The 15,693-nt window shown below is 45.3% G+C and overlaps 1 protein-coding gene across 4 annotated transcripts in view; it reads right to left on the reverse strand.

Annotated features, from left to right (window-relative positions):
* The window catches only part of ube4b (ubiquitination factor E4B, UFD2 homolog (S. cerevisiae)), a 44,007-nt gene that overhangs the window by 4,756 nt on the left and 23,558 nt on the right, over positions 1-15,693 (reverse strand). For all 4 annotated transcript variants that reach the window (XM_036531396.1, XM_036531394.1, XM_036531395.1 and 1 more), the window contains 14 exons: positions 12,540-12,681; positions 12,167-12,267; positions 11,904-12,018; positions 9,978-10,061; positions 8,001-8,057; positions 7,434-7,550; positions 6,868-6,966; positions 5,947-6,060; positions 5,396-5,594; positions 3,822-3,960; positions 2,622-2,721; positions 2,086-2,213; positions 1,779-1,877; positions 328-563 (listed from right to left, as the gene is read on the reverse strand). In XM_036531396.1, the coding sequence (XP_036387289.1) occupies positions 328-563; positions 1,779-1,877; positions 2,086-2,213; positions 2,622-2,721; positions 3,822-3,960; positions 5,396-5,594; positions 5,947-6,060; positions 6,868-6,966; positions 7,434-7,550; positions 8,001-8,057; positions 9,978-10,061; positions 11,904-12,018; positions 12,167-12,267; positions 12,540-12,681 (1,730 nt within the window). The remainder of the gene's footprint in view (positions 1-327; positions 564-1,778; positions 1,878-2,085; positions 2,214-2,621; positions 2,722-3,821; positions 3,961-5,395; positions 5,595-5,946; positions 6,061-6,867; positions 6,967-7,433; positions 7,551-8,000; positions 8,058-9,977; positions 10,062-11,903; positions 12,019-12,166; positions 12,268-12,539; positions 12,682-15,693) is intronic.

Genomic DNA, 15,693 nt, shown 5'->3' on the forward strand with positions numbered 1-15,693 from the left:
CAACCAGCAAGAACGCACAGATCTTACTGTACTCGCTCAACAGCCGAGGTCACTTTACAGACCGCAGCCTGTTACTCTCTAAGAACAGAGACAATTATAGCTGGAATAGCACTCAGGGGAGCCCGAGATCATTGGGAACAGATTCAACAATAACTGTTTAGACTCTTAAGCCATGGTGAAGCTACCAGAGTCATTAACATTCTCCACGCTGAGCGAGCTTCAGTTCTTAAAAGGTCCTGCTTCGGTGGGCCCGTGCCAGCGAACCCATTCGGTGAATCTTGCGCTGCCCCTGGAACGCATCCCTCCCTCCCTCCCTCCCCCGCTCACCGGTGTAGAACTTCATGAGGGCGGGGACCAGCTGCTTGACGGACAGCGGGTGGTTCTCCATCATCTCGGAGAAGCGCTGGGTGCGCGGCTGCACGGCCGGGTTGGTGACGAACAGCACCTCCACCAGCTTGGCGATCAGGTAGGGGTTGCGGATGTAGTTCTGGCTGCAGATGAACACCACGAGGAACGTCACGATGTCCTGAGTGCAGGGCTCGTACAGAACCTGAGGGGAATACCTGCGATGAGGAGGAAGGGAGAAGTCTGTCACTGTCAATGGACATTATCAACTGAAAAGCCTATCAACGTTCTTGGATATTATCAATGGAAAAGTCTCAGTGTTCATGGACACTATCATTGTAAAAGTCCCAGTGTTTATGGATACCATTATTGGAAAAGTCCCAGTGTTCATGGATACCATTATTGGAAAAGTCTCAGTGTTCATGGACACTATCATTGTAAAAGTCCCAGTGTTTATGGATACCATCATTGTACCAGTCCCAGTGTTCATAGATACCATCATTGGAAAAGTCCCAGTGTTTATGGATACCATTATTGGAAAAGTCTCAGTGCTCATGGATGTTTTCAATGGAAAAGTCAATAAGCATTCACAGACATTATCAATGGAAGTGTCTGTCAGTGTTCATGGACATTATTGATAGAATAAACCGTCAGTGTTTGTGGATATTTCAATTATTGGAATGGCCTAGCAGTGTTCATGGATACACCCCATGATACAGACATTACAGTTGCATAGCAAATGCTGTTATACAGAGCAAAAAGACAGCTTGCACCTTTTATTTTACCCATTTACAAGGCAGAATATTTGCAGAGGAAATATCAGTTAAGGACCTCATCCAAAAGTATAATGGCAATGCCCCACCAAGGAATCGAACCAGCATTCTTTGGGTTTCAAAACCTCTTCTTTACCACTACACCACAATGCTGCCAATGTGTTACATACACAATGTTACAAACGGGTTTCTCTTCCATCTAACACAAATCCAACTTACAATGAGTTCCTCCCATGTCATTCTTTAGACTTGATATTGGCTGTAACAAACGGCTCTCCACAACTAGGCAGGTATAACACCCTTATATCCAGAGAACAGCACTTGTAGAACTGTAGACAATGGCAACAGTTGTACTGGTGTGTATAAATAAGTGTATAAATAATTCAAACAATATGGCTCTTGTCTCGTTAAGGAAGGGGCCTGTGAATCTTCCTAAAATCACAAAGCAGGCGGAGACACCACTTAATAAACGTGCTGCTAACCAGCGGTGTCTTCGCAGCTGATGAGCAGGACCACGCAGCTAGGCTGGCTCTCTGCTAAAAAAAGGGCTTCTACCGGTCACACATGCTTCTCTGTCACCAGTTAACTGCCGTCACTGTGTGGCACGCTGAAACACGGAGAGGGGTGAGAACCACCCCAGCAGGCGGGGACTAAACTTACTGTACAACAAAAAGCAGGAACTCGGCGACGTCCTCGATGTAAAACTCGGGCAGTGCTGCAAAGCTTTTGGGGATCTCGGGGTTCAGTGGCAGAGTAATGCTGCAGACGCACAAAACGGAAACGCAACAAACGGTGGTCACCAATGCATTCAAACGGCACTACATACGGTAACACCGCAACCAGTAGGAACGGTCTGAGAATGAGGACTACAGCCCAATCACATGCATCCAAACAGTGTGTAGCAATCAGCCATTTTAACTGAGTAACTGACTGCATAACGTAAAGAGCAGCCTTTCTCTTCACTCACTGCGGGTATTCGGGGTCCACGATGCGCAGGATCAGCTGGATGACCATGCTGTAGAACTGCAGACATCTGCGCAGCAGACTCTCGTCCAGGAGCCCTGCGTCTGCGCAGGCCTTACAGCGCACCAGTTTCTGGGTGCACACACAACAAAAAAAAAAACCTCAGACCACCAACATGGCAAACCTTCCTTTCACACATATATTATGCATGCCTGTTAGACAGCGGTGTTCCTGAAATTCTATAAACCCCAAACTGAGCAGTGAAACAGAGGGTGTTGTTATTACTGTTTTCAATGGAGCCCACAAGGCCACCATGGTGAGATGGATATCTCAGGAGCAATGAGGAAAAAGAACGTTGCCACAGAACAGCCACTGCCACAGCTGTAAAATGGTACTCAAATACCATACCAATTGTACCGATGAACCCAACAATGACTCAGAGGAGCAACACTACACTGTATCATGCCAGCATACTAATGATGCCCATTTATGATCTGCAGGGGCTACACCGCACTCCACCCAATATCTCTCTGTACGCACCTTCAGCTGGGTCTTGCACCTCTTGAGCATTTCTCTGTGCCGGGTGGCGAGGGGGGAGTCTTTCCACTGGCTCTCACTGTTCTTCAGCTCCTCTACCGTCCTGCAATAAAGCCACAGAGAACCCCCTCTCAGCTCTCAGTGCTTAGGTCAAAGGTCGAGCAAGAACTTCCCCCTCAGTGTCTTTAGATGGTACCTGTGCGCCACCAGTAATACAAGTGTGTGTGTGTGTGTGTGTGTGTGTGTGTGTGTGTGTGTGTGTGTGTGTGTATGTATGTGTGTGTGTGTGTCTGTGCCTATTACACTATTATACTACTGCACTGTAACTCGATTTGAGGTGAAATAAGGCCATTTCAAAACCACCAAAGCCACCGAATGAGACAAATACCTTTTTGAATTTGGAGCAACAAACCCAGCTGTTTCAGATTAGCTAGTTAGCTCACATAGCACATAGAAGTTAGCACATAGAAATAGAATATGGTACAAATAGCAATAATAGAGGGGGTAAGGTGGGGAGGTGGGGGGTTTCTGGTGAACCACCTGCGTCACTTCATACATACTTCTCACTCCCCCAAATACAACTCTACAGAAGGCTACAATGCCACAATGTCACAACTGCCACAATGTCAGGGTGTTATTCACTTTACCAACAGCAGGGGGAGTTTCTGCCATAGGAGTAAGAAATGCAGTAGCAAAAAAGCTTGATGCTTTCAGAGTCTGCGTGAGGGAGCTAGTGCAGGCCTAACCCATATAAGGTGTTACCTTAGGAGATGTATGGGAACAATGATATTACGCAAGATCAATGCTGCAAACCCACATGATAAGATAAGATAAGAGCCAAGGGCACTGATTATGTGCTTGGTTATGTGACTATTAAGTATTTATTAGGTGGTTGGGAACTCGACATTTTGCCCACCCCACTCTGTTTATTTTCCAACACTTCTGAGCTTACACAGCATGCATCACTTTGAACAGACAAAAAGTCTGTTACATTCAAGGGATACAATTTGGAGAGACTGAATCAACAAGGAGATCACAATGCATGCATGCGCGCACACACAAAAAAACATATGCACATGCGTACACACACTTGTGTTACAGACATATTAACCCAGTCAGTTTGAACAGACGGGCAGTCGGGCCCTGCGGTCAGGCGGCTTGGCTCCTATTGGCCGGGCAGAGAGAGGTGGGTGCTCCGCGTACCTGTTGAGCTCGCGGATGGCCCTCAGCCTGCGGATGTAGCGGCGGCAGCCCGGCAGGATGGACAGGTGGTGCGCGTGCAGCGTCAGGAAGAAGCACTCCGTGGGGAACTTGGGCTCTGAAAACCTGGACGGGTCATCATCTGCTCGGGGTGGAAGAGAGGGGAGAGGGAAGGTCGCTCTGTGAGAGGGCGGAGCGTTGAGGGCAACCGTGCGGCATCGTGAGCCGAACAACCCCAGCTGGCGTAAGCATTTACATTACATTTACATTTATTCATTTGGCAGACGCTTTTATCCAAAGCGACTTACATAAGCTACAGTTCTTTACAATGTTATCCATTTATACAGCTGGATATTTTACTGAGGCAATTGTGGGTTAAGTACCTTGCCCAAGGGTACAGCAGCAGTGTCCCAGCGGGGATCGAACCGGCAACCTTTCGGTTACGAGTCCTGCTCCTTAACCACTATGATACCCACCCTACCCCGCTGGGATAGAGCCAACTATGACCCCCGGTCATTTCAGCGAAGGACACAACCCGGATTCAAACTAGCAATCTCGGAGCTTACAGGGCTCAGCCATTTAAATGATGATTTTATCACCTTTAGCTAAGCATGACGGGATATCCAAGACACAAAACAGCCTGCAGCGGTTGCTTTCGGAGAGAAATCTTGGAGCCCTTCTGAACACCTACAGCGAGAGCGTGGTCTCCGTTAATGGGTAAATGAAAGAAAGGTCAGCGCTATTCTGGATGGCGTGGCAGTGAGTCACCAGGAGGATGGGGCTCGTAGGAGTGGGGTCATTACGCACCACGAGCAGCCACTCCACTCTGGGAAGGGCACTGACTCGCACGGCCGTCCTTTCATCAAACACGTCCACCGAGGCACACGCTTCGAGAAAGACGTAGGCAATCGAGTGCTTCTGACATCATTTAATAGGCTCCACTCTAAATCGGAGATGGAACATGGACGAAGCGAAAAATCTCAAGATGCACAAAAGATTGTGGGCGAAGTCAAGGGTGTTTTGACTCTGGATCCCCAACAGAAAGGATGGCTTTATGTATCAATAATTGAAAAACAGAACATGGCAAAAATAATTCAATTTTTTTTTTTTTTTTCTTGACATGTCTTTTTAAAAGAGTTCTAAATCCTCTGGTAGCTAACTAATGACATCATGTTAAATTGGCATTAATTTGTGAATCTACTAAAACAAGCGAAATGAACACATCCTCATTTCTGTGTGATCACGTGACACAGAGCATATCATAATTACAGCACGCCTTCTGAACGTCACTTAAAGCCCTACGGGGACGTCTCAGGATGGAACTTTAAAAGCGATCCCAAGCAGGATTTATCGCGAGACACAGAAACGGAGGCTGCGATCAGGAAAGGGCTCTCCAATTCAACGCCTGACTCAAAACGGTCGCGCACACGCATGCCTCAAGTTTCATAAAATACAGTAGATACGTTTGGGTATGTTTCAGCAGCGACAGAAAGAGTTTTATAGGTTTCAGAGTTCGGTCTGCGTGGGACGGGACGCCGTGCGTCGCGGCCGCGTGACGGCCCCCTCCCGCTACTCACGCAGCTCGGCCAGCCAGCTCTTCAGCTCCTCCATGGTGGCCTTGAGCCGGGTCTCCTCGTTGCTGACGCTCAGCCGACACTTGGGGTGGAAGATGTAGAAGGGGTCCACCGTCTCCAGCTTGATCTTCATGCTCAGCTGCTGCAGCACCCACAGGAAGTTCAGCATGAAGCCGTCCGTCGACACCAGCTTGTCATCCGTCTGGGGATGGGGGGGGGGGGGGGGGGAGTAAGGGAGACACCAAATGACCCTCTGCCACTCTCTGCACTCTTGCTACAGAGCAGTTCAGCTCACGCCTGTTTGTATAGTCATACCAGAGAGCCCTGTGTCCACTAATCTCCCCTGTAATCAAAACAGTATAAATCAATGGTGTTTCTATACATAAGTATCTAGGTAATGCCTGTTTGTTTACAGCTATAGAGCTTGTTATATAACACACATACAGCTGCATGCATAGCAGTGGATGGCACGCTGTTGCTCCTGCAATAATAAATGAGGAGACCCTCGTCTGCAGGCCTGTGTGACTCAGGGACGCTGAACGGCCATGTCTTACCTGCATCTGGGCCTTCTTTACATTGCGATTGACCAGCGCCGCCATGTAGTTGAGGGCAGCCTCCCTGGTTTCTCCGTTCAGCAAGATATTGTGAAGGATTTTAAAGAGATCGCCCTGAAAATGAATGCCAAAACTTAGTACAGACAAAGCCCTCGTTCCACCAGGCCAGGGCTGGCCGAAAACGTGAAAGCATGCCTGCCAGCTCTGCTTTTCCCAGCCTCCAAACTATATTCAGTACGCCCACATATTTCTTAAAAGTGCGAATTGTGAGTAAAAAATGCTTCCTCTTTGCCGTGTGGGAAGCCCAGGCATACCAAAGAATAAAAGGCACATTCCCGCACTGTGCGTAGAGGAACTTTATCAGCCCTGCCTGCCCATTAGAGACTGATGGGGGTAAAGATCTTGCTCACTTTAATTTCAAACAGGGTTTGAAACTGAAGTCAAACGGGATACACATTTGTGATCTCACTGTGTGTGGCACTGGTGATGGTTCATGTGTAGTTAGTGATGTCCTGTTCGTGCAACTTTTCATGACACTTTATTGAATGCACTGCGCAAGTCACTCCGGATAAGAGTGCCAGATAAATGACAATACTGTAATGTGATGTAATGTAGGGTAATGTTTGTATAGCTTTTGTGGCTTTGATTCGCCCATAACCAGCAGCCGGTTTTGAATAGGACTGGCCTTCGTGAGGCAAGAAGTACATGTGAGAAGTGTCTCCTCATCACTAACGCTTGTTGTGTAAAAGTCTCACAAGTATTTGTTATCATGCAATTTATTTTACCAGTCATTTCTGTGTTTGAAAAGCTGTGATGCTCTGCTGTTGTGAATAAATGAGCCTGTGCTCCTCTTAGAGGTTCAAAGGGTACGTAGATACAAACAGGCTCTACAGCTTCTGTGCAGAGGACAGGCAGACTCACCCGGGCTGACTCTAGGTAGTGCTGCAGGGACTGGCTGACCACTCGCGTGTTCTCCAAGGTGATCGCGGGCCCAGAGAAGTATTTGTCCCCCACTTTGGTCTGAAACATCGCAAACAGTCACGGCTACCACACAGGACTGGAGGTTTAACAGACACAGGACACCTGGACAGGTCTGGTAGAGATCTGAATCCTTCAAGAGTTTACGTTTTTTATGGAAACCAACCAATGTGTTTAGGCATGTTTATTAACTCCATTGCTTTGAAGTAAGATTTTCATCAGTTTTCCTCAAGCCTCTGGCTTGCTCATAGGAGAAAATCATAGGTTTTGACCCTGAAGGATATTTTAGTACGACCTGCGTTTACTTGCTCTTTGTCAAATATCCTGGCATATCTTGGACCAAACGAGACCAAGCAAACTTATGATGTAGGTTTACATAATTGATTGAGTCTAAATTATCAGTCTCAAAAAAATCTACAAACTGATGTTAAGCTTCAGTGAATGTCTTTGACGGTTTGATATCTTTGATGGATTGACGTCTTGTGGCTGAGCTGAAGAGAGGGACTCACATCGTCCTCCGCGAAGACAGACAGGCTGAAGAAGGCTCCTAAGTAAGACAGTCTCTGAATCTCTCTGCCTGTCCCAGGGCTCAACGGCTCTGGGCACCACAGGGGTATGGAGGTAATCTGTGCAGGACAACACAAGGCACACACATTATACACAACTCTACATTACAGCTGTATGCATATGCACACACTCACACATAAACACAAAGACACACATTATACACAACTCTACATTACAGCTGTGTACGTATACACACACACACACATTATACAAAAATCTACATTAGAGCTGTATACGTATGCACACCCACACACACACACACAAATACACACACGCATTATACAAAAATCTACATTACAGCTGTGTTTGTATACACACACTCTCACACTAATACACAGACAAACAGATACAGACCAATGTACAAAAATATACATCTGCAGCTGTATATATACATACACTCCCACACAAACACAAACACATACACACACATACTGACACAGCAGACAGACCTCACACAGAAAAATATACTGAGTCTTAGGAGTAGTTTTAATGGTTTTAACAGTGCTTACCAAATTGCACACGGGGTGAGTCTTCCCAAACTTTATTTCACACAGCTCTGCTAAAGCCTGAAAGACATGCATTCAACAACATTTAATATCGTATAACAGGAAACCCATTACACACCTTCTTATCCGTCACAAATCATTTAACCTATCATGGACCATCATCTCCTCCTTTCACACTCCAATCATAATTCACCATTAGGCCTGAAGGATTTCAGAATTTACAGAAATGCATTCAATTATTTATTTTTCAATCTCAGCATATATTTCCCATGGACTGATATGTTTATTTTGAGGACAAACAGATCCTAACAAATAACTTTAAAATGAACAAAAATAAAGCATAACCCTGTGTTACCTAAATAACTTAATAAAAAACTAAAAAATCTCATGCTATGTGTGCCTTCATAACGTGTAAATCTGTAAATCACACTATTCTTCACCACCTTTGCAATTACAGTGATGTTAATAACCGTAACTGACAAAGGTCCTTAACTCATTCTTTTATGCCCCTCAAATCCCTCTTTTATGTCCTCTTAAGTCCCAATTCATTTACACATCTTCACTAACAGTATTCCCCCATGTTTTAACAAAATGTGAAATTCACTTCCCTCCTGGAACTTACTGATTTGTGTGAAAATCACTATTTGTCCCACGTGTGCTACATGTCACTTCCAGGTGTCTCGAATGCCTAAGGATCCCATGTAGGGTCCATTTATATGCCGGACCAGTAGTTTTACCATATACAAAGCACCACTGGGACATTAACAGCTGTTCAGCATGATTTCACAGTTGTTGTCCTAGGTGTGTTTTGTCTTTTACCAACCTATGGTCTTCTTTATTGTCTGTTTGTTTAGTGAAATGGGATGTTCATTGAAAAACTAAAACTTGCATGCCAAATCATCATACCCTATGTAACCTCTTGCAAGGTAAACCATTCAATATGATGCAAGTCTATGTAGACAATGCAGAACTGTTTTGCATGTGACATGTAGCCTATCACCAGAGCAGACATTGAAAAAGTAAAGCTCTCTCTGCTTATCAAACATCAGAACATGGGGGCAACACAAATAACATGCACATCCTTTTCGAGAAGCTGGTATGGCTATATCTGGACAGGACCTTTTGCGCTAATTTTACTGAATGCTTTTTCCACCGCAGAAAGCCATCCAGTGCAATATGGAGACTGTTAAAGGAAGGAATGTGTGCAGTGCGGAGCTGGAAGCAGGAGTGAAAAGGGGGTTTATCCTAGCAGGGTTAAACTGAGAAAAAAAAAAAATCAGCTCACGTGGAGCCCATTACCATCAAGACATTCCACCAGACAAAGCGAGCTGTCTGAGCCCAACAATAACGGGACTGTGTTTACTGCTTTCCCATCACCCCTTGCCTGGCCTCCATCACAGATATACATACGTACACATTCACAATGGACTGAGTCGGTTTTCTAATCCTGGAAAGGCAGAGACACAGGCCTCCAGTTATACACTGTGTGCGGCGGGTGCAACATGGAACAAATGGGGCGCGGTAGTTCTCAGTCAGACAGAGGCGCTGTACAAAGGCTGAACAGAGGTAAGCAGTGGGGAGGCTGAAGGTGAAGGGGCCTGAAGCACTTAATCCCACGGTTTCTAACAATGCGTCTTTCAGGACACACACACACACACAAAATTAATTTTCTTTAGATTGGGATCGCTGTATCATGTTTGTGGTTTTATGGACAGTAACTCATTTACATGAGCAATCAATTAAAAAAAACAAAACAAAAAAAAAAACTCTTTTCAACTAAACCCGGCCACCACAGTGTTCTGAATTACAATGTCCAGCCCCTCTGCTCAAAACGAAGAGTGCCGAGCACTTTATTTGCACACTTCAATAAAACCCCTGGCCCCTCAGTCTGTGTGTTGATAATGGTGGTGTGGACATCCTGGTTCAAAGGAGGCCGGTTAACCCAAAACTGCATACCCCGGTGCCTCTGAGTTCTCTTACCATCAAGGGATATTTAAAATTGTCACTGTCGAAGGAGCATTCTTTCACAGCCAGAGCCAGCCCTTGAAGAATGGGAATGAAGATCTGTAAAAGTGAAAGGCAAAAAAAAAAAAAACCAGCTTCAGTTAAGGGGCACAGATCAAAGTGATTCTGTTGTCCAAACAGCCAGCCCAAGAATTACAAAGGATGCAGGAGCGACCACAGATTAACAGCGGGCAGAGCTTGCGGCTAATCTGACCTTGAAAACCATCCAAGGTGGTAATCAAGGTTCCAGCCGCGGCTCGCCATTGCCGTCAGCTCGGCTGGGTTTGGGAGAATAAATCTGAAAGGGGGGTGCAGAGCTGTACTGCGAGAGGCTCCTCGGCCGCGATCCGGAAGCAGGCCTGTGTTCACCTCGGGCTCGGGAGGAGTTTGGTGTTCCTGAGCTCGGTCTTTGCACTGCGCTTCCTCTCTCTCTCTCGCTCTCTCTCTCTCTCTCTCTCTCTCTCCCAAATGCTTTCACATCCAACACCCGCCCCCCTGTTTCTCACACATGAGGATTTATCACTCGGGATCCCAACTGCCACAGCAGAGCTCAAGTTTTAATAGGCCTCTGCTTCAATTCTACATGAAGCATCTCTCTCAAACAGTGCTGGAAAAACTACCAAACAAAAAAGGACAAGACACTATGTTTCTAAGGGCTCCCATAAACAGCATTTTTTCAATTACTTGGAGGGAAAACTGTCACCTCAGGTTATATGAAAAAGCAGACCATTCTCGAAAACTTTGGAAATTTTCAATAAATGGACTGAAGTTTAGATGGTTGTGTGGCAGACTACTGTCCAACTTGTCATCGATCCATTATTCTCTTATCAAAGCTGAATGACCATAGAAATCACAAAATCTGTGCTTTTAAATGATTATAATTCTGCGAAGTGACTACTGCATGCCATAATGGAAGTCTCCTGGTGGAATTAAGGTTTAATTAACAACACAGAATTAAAATTAATTAACCTCATGGGATGCTGTGACCTGGTATTGCAGAAAGACTGTAGCTCCTCTTGAGAGGCTTCTGTGTTAGTGACTCCTTTTGTTCTACTGTATTTTGGTCATCTGGTACAGAAATCAATACAGGGCTGCTTTTGTCATTTTAATGTAAAAATGTAACAAAAAAAGTGGAAAATGTGCAAGGAGTCACAAATGGGTTATTTTTCCATGTTTGATCATAAATAATACCTTAAATGAGTGCTGGAATAAAGAGATTCTTAACAACACTTAGAGAAATACTGACACTGATGCTGATAAAGACCCTGTGATGTGCCATCACTAGGAACTAACACCCTTCTGGAATGTGTGTTATAATTAGCTGCTTTATCTCTTATTAAAAAACTGTTTAAACTTTGACATACGCTTCAAAACAAAAAGGGAAACATCTTAATAAGCACTTGCACAGATTAAGTGATTAGCATGGCTAACTGGACACTCACAAGCACCTCCCTTCTGACAGTTTCACTGAAAACACTCCCCCATCTGTTTATTATGAATAAATGCATAATCATGACCACCCCTGAAATTTATCTGAAGGTACGGTAACTTAAAAGCTCAGTTAGGTGCACACATACATATTCCTATAAATAGCACACATTGACATTCAAATATCATACATAACATTATGCAGAAACAGTTACATTTTCTCTAATAAAGCTATTCTGATACTGCTGAAAATGAACAGTCTAAAATTGTCATAAAGACCACATCGAATGGAATTCCTCCCTGGTGCAGTTATTCTGTACAGGAGACTGAGTGGATTTCTGTTTGTTTCCCTGCATCTTTGACTAAGCCATAAATGGCTGGATCGCTCAATCTATGGAAAAGGCAAGCAGCCCCATGCTCACGGGCTAGTGCGACACCCAATTCCCAGCGCACCCCGCACCTCCCGATTCCCACCTGTTTGAACACCTCCTCCTCCTGGTGAGTCATTCGCACCAGCTCCTGGATGAAGCCATACGGCAGGTTCCTGCACAGCATGTAGGGGACCAGCAGGGACTGCTGCAGCAGGGACCTGAGCAGGGGGACAGAGAAACGGGGACAGGGGTACGGGGGAACGGGGACCTGTCAGTATCCTGGCAGCAGATTTTTTTTGTCAACCCCTCGCATTTGTTTTTGTGGCTCCTGGCTAACTGGACGTGGGGTGGGATTGCGTCACTCACCTGGGCTGTGTGAGGGTGCCCTGCAGCACCAGAGCAGCATGGGAAATACACTGTGAGCGAATGTTGCTGAGCAGCTGACTCACACAAGGCTGGCTGCACATCTGAAAGAGCCAGAGCACGTCGCTTAATTACACTTTTACAGGCACTTCATTACATCCCTACAACACAACAGAAACAACAGCCCATTACTTTCACTTTGGACTGTACTCTACTGGCTGTTAAGTTTCAAAGTGATATTGAGAGGGGGGGGACATCTCACATTTACGCCTAATAATGAGATTACTATTAAGTTAAATATGATTGATGAGACTGTGTGGGCTGGGGAACACAGCAGCAGCTAAGGCTTCGGGCCAATCTGTGGCTTATCAGGTACCTTAGGGGCCTTCCTCTCCTCCATGCCCACGCTGTCGAAGCGCTCGATGAGGTAGTTCAGCATCTCTGTCTCCTTGCACGCTTCGATGGTGAAGCGGTCGCTGCCTGAGTCGCCGGCCACGCCCCCTCCGGACGCGCCCAGGCTGCGGAAACAAAGCAGCTCATCATATGCTCAAAAGAAAGAAAAGAGGAAAGGAAGAAAAAAGAAAATGGAGCAATTCCGTTCTCCGTAGGGACTCGTTATGGAACGAGACCGAGGGGAAATAAACAAATCAGGCAAATTGCTCTGTCCCACTTTTCCTGAAAGAAATGCCATGCTTTTTAGTTTTCGGGCACTGGAACAAAAAGGATCCAGGAAACTATTTCAAGGAGGACAGTCGTAAATAATTAATCAAGCCAATGAAATATTCCACTGTACATATAGTGCCGCATGGAGAATGTTAATACAGAGTAATGTCACAGAGGGGGTCTCCAGGGCTGTTGTCTAAACGGTAGCTCCTGGCCACTCGAACAAAACAGGCCAGAAAGCACAGCGAACCTTGTCATACACAGACAGACATTTTAATCACCCGGGCCTTCGGTCATTCTTCGGCTCAGTGTTGAGCCGGTGTCTCAGAATGTGCGACCCCGGATTCCCGAAGCGGCGGCAAACAGCAGAAATATGTTTGTTTGCATTGTTAGTGGTGGCGATCCCCGGGGGCAGAGGGGACTCCTCTCTCGCTTGTCAATAGCCACACGCCACAGCAAACCTCTGGCTCTGCCGTTAGTCATGTTATTACTCCGCGGAATCTGAGGCAAATTAGGATAACACCCCTACCCCTGCTCCCCAGAGGGCCTCGGAATCCATATTTGCAGGGCGGATTTGGTGCAGGCTTAGTTATCAAAGCCTGAGGTTAATTACTCAAGCCCCATGCTTTGAGTGCATTGTTGGTCTCCGCAGGAAAGACAGACATTGGTCTGTCAGAGACGCACTGACCAAGGGCATCCGGTGGCATTTACCAAATAAACAAAAGGGTGGTAAATGACTGAGTATTTCCATCAAATAAAATGTCCTCTTTTGTAAATTATAGCAGTGTGTGGACTGCCAGACGTCTATGTACAGCAGAGCTACCTGTTTTCCACCTGCCCAGGGACTACAGATGAAGATAAGCATTATAGCTAAACTGAGACTCTTAGAGATCCATTTGCAGGTATTGCGACTAGTGTGCACAGGCCCTATCAAATAAATAAATAAACAAAAAAATAAATAAATAATAAAATATTGAAACAATGCTTCTTCAAAGTCCTTTACTTTTAACGTATCAGCAAAACTATAGATGCACTAACCATCACCACCTGGATAACCCTTTCCCCTCAAACTCTGACAACGTTTCTTCTTATATTCACATGCTGTCATGTTGTATTTCACACACAGGGTTAATGCAGTACATGCGCAGTTGTGAGGCACATAATCAAAATAACGAAATACGGCAACTGTATTCCATTATAACGACATATTCAGAAGATCAGCCTTCAGATTACTGAACTTTATGAAAGCATCTGCAGGACACTTTTGGGATTCGGACTGAAGAGTCTTGGAAGAGTCTGAGAAAACATCTATAAGGTTGAAATATAAGCCATGAAAATCACTCTCCTCTCCCTCTCCTCCCACTGCAGTTTCAGGTCCCCCGGCCCTTCAACCAGCCACATTTGTTTTTTTTTTTCCTCCTGCTCCACCTGCAGCTGTTCCCCTTCCATTTGGAAAGCAGGCAGTTGCAAGGTGCGCTTTGATTTTGTGCACGTAAAAGGTGCATCAAACAATAAAAGGAGAAAGGAAGAAAAACTGCAAGTCTTCCTGAGAGCAATGACATATTATGGTTACAACATCTTACATTTACAAATTAACAATATTTCAGCTGTCAAGGTAAAAACCTACTTTTAACCAAAATATCTGCCTGCCTAGTTAATTAGCAGTAGCCTACATTCATCTATCAGATTTCATTGCCATTACTGCAGCTGATAGCTAACTATGAAAATAGTCACTTGGTGATTATATGCAGAGCTGGAAAACAAACAGAACACAGAATCAATGAAGGATGTTTTGGCAGAGGATTTTGATGATTGCACATGTTGTGGTTGTACGCATCTGGCTTTAAGAGGAACTACAGGATTTGTAACTTAAGTAGCCAAAGGATCAGTGTTGATTACAAGAATCCAGGACTGCGTGGAAACGCCTTCCCCATCCAAGCAGTCAATGCTACTTTCCAAGTGCAGTGGATTAGCCAGCCTTGCTGATTTTACCTAACAGCCATGGGACATGCTGGATGTTTGCCCCAACACTAGTGCATTAAATGACATTTCTGGTCCACTCTGCAGTCAAGGCCTGCAGACTGTCAAATTCTGTTGGCTCGTCTGCCTCGGCATCGAGCTAGCTCAGCAATGCCCTGCCGTTTTTGTGTAAGTTCAGAATGCGCTCTTCTGAATTTCTGTGGTTACCAGTCAGAGCGAGTTCCAAGCTGACTTCTTGCGGTTTTCGCTTGGACGAACAGTGAAATTAGCTGCAATGTTCTGGCAATAGAAGTGTGCTTGTAAGCCTTACAATAACATAAGGCTATTTTTTAGGACCAGTAAAAAAAATGCACTTACGGAAATGCCTGAGGTTTATAGGGAAATGAGTCGTTGAGAAGAGGATAGCAAGCATTGTGTGTCATCTCCCAAAGGCTTGCGGCTTACCGGGTTTGCACCAAATACAAAGAACCACCAGATCGGACACAATATAATGACTTGCATGGCTTACATTTCCCTTGTCCATTAAACATCTAGATATTTGCTGAAGCTAATCAGTTCAGCTAATCATCAGCAAGTACACATAATCTATATACATAAAATTAGCATAGTGGAATACATAACCAACTGCATTAAATAAGCCATAAATATACAAAATCACCCCTATTCTATATCAGAGTATCCATCCAAATCCCACTGCCAAAGGCCCATGAGGCCTTTTCTTGCCTCTATCCCTGCAGCATTATCAAAGGGACAGTAGCCTCAGCCATCAACAGAGGCTTACGTGTAACCCTAACCCTTTTATTAGGACCTGGGGGGGCATGGCAGGGCCCCTCTCTTGGGTGTGTTAAAGGTCTGGGAGACTCGGCGCAGTGCACACTGTTAGTGGT

This window comes from Megalops cyprinoides, chromosome 6, assembly GCF_013368585.1.
Source record: "Megalops cyprinoides isolate fMegCyp1 chromosome 6, fMegCyp1.pri, whole genome shotgun sequence".
In the NCBI taxonomy this organism is placed as follows: domain Eukaryota; kingdom Metazoa; phylum Chordata; class Actinopteri; order Elopiformes; family Megalopidae; genus Megalops; species Megalops cyprinoides.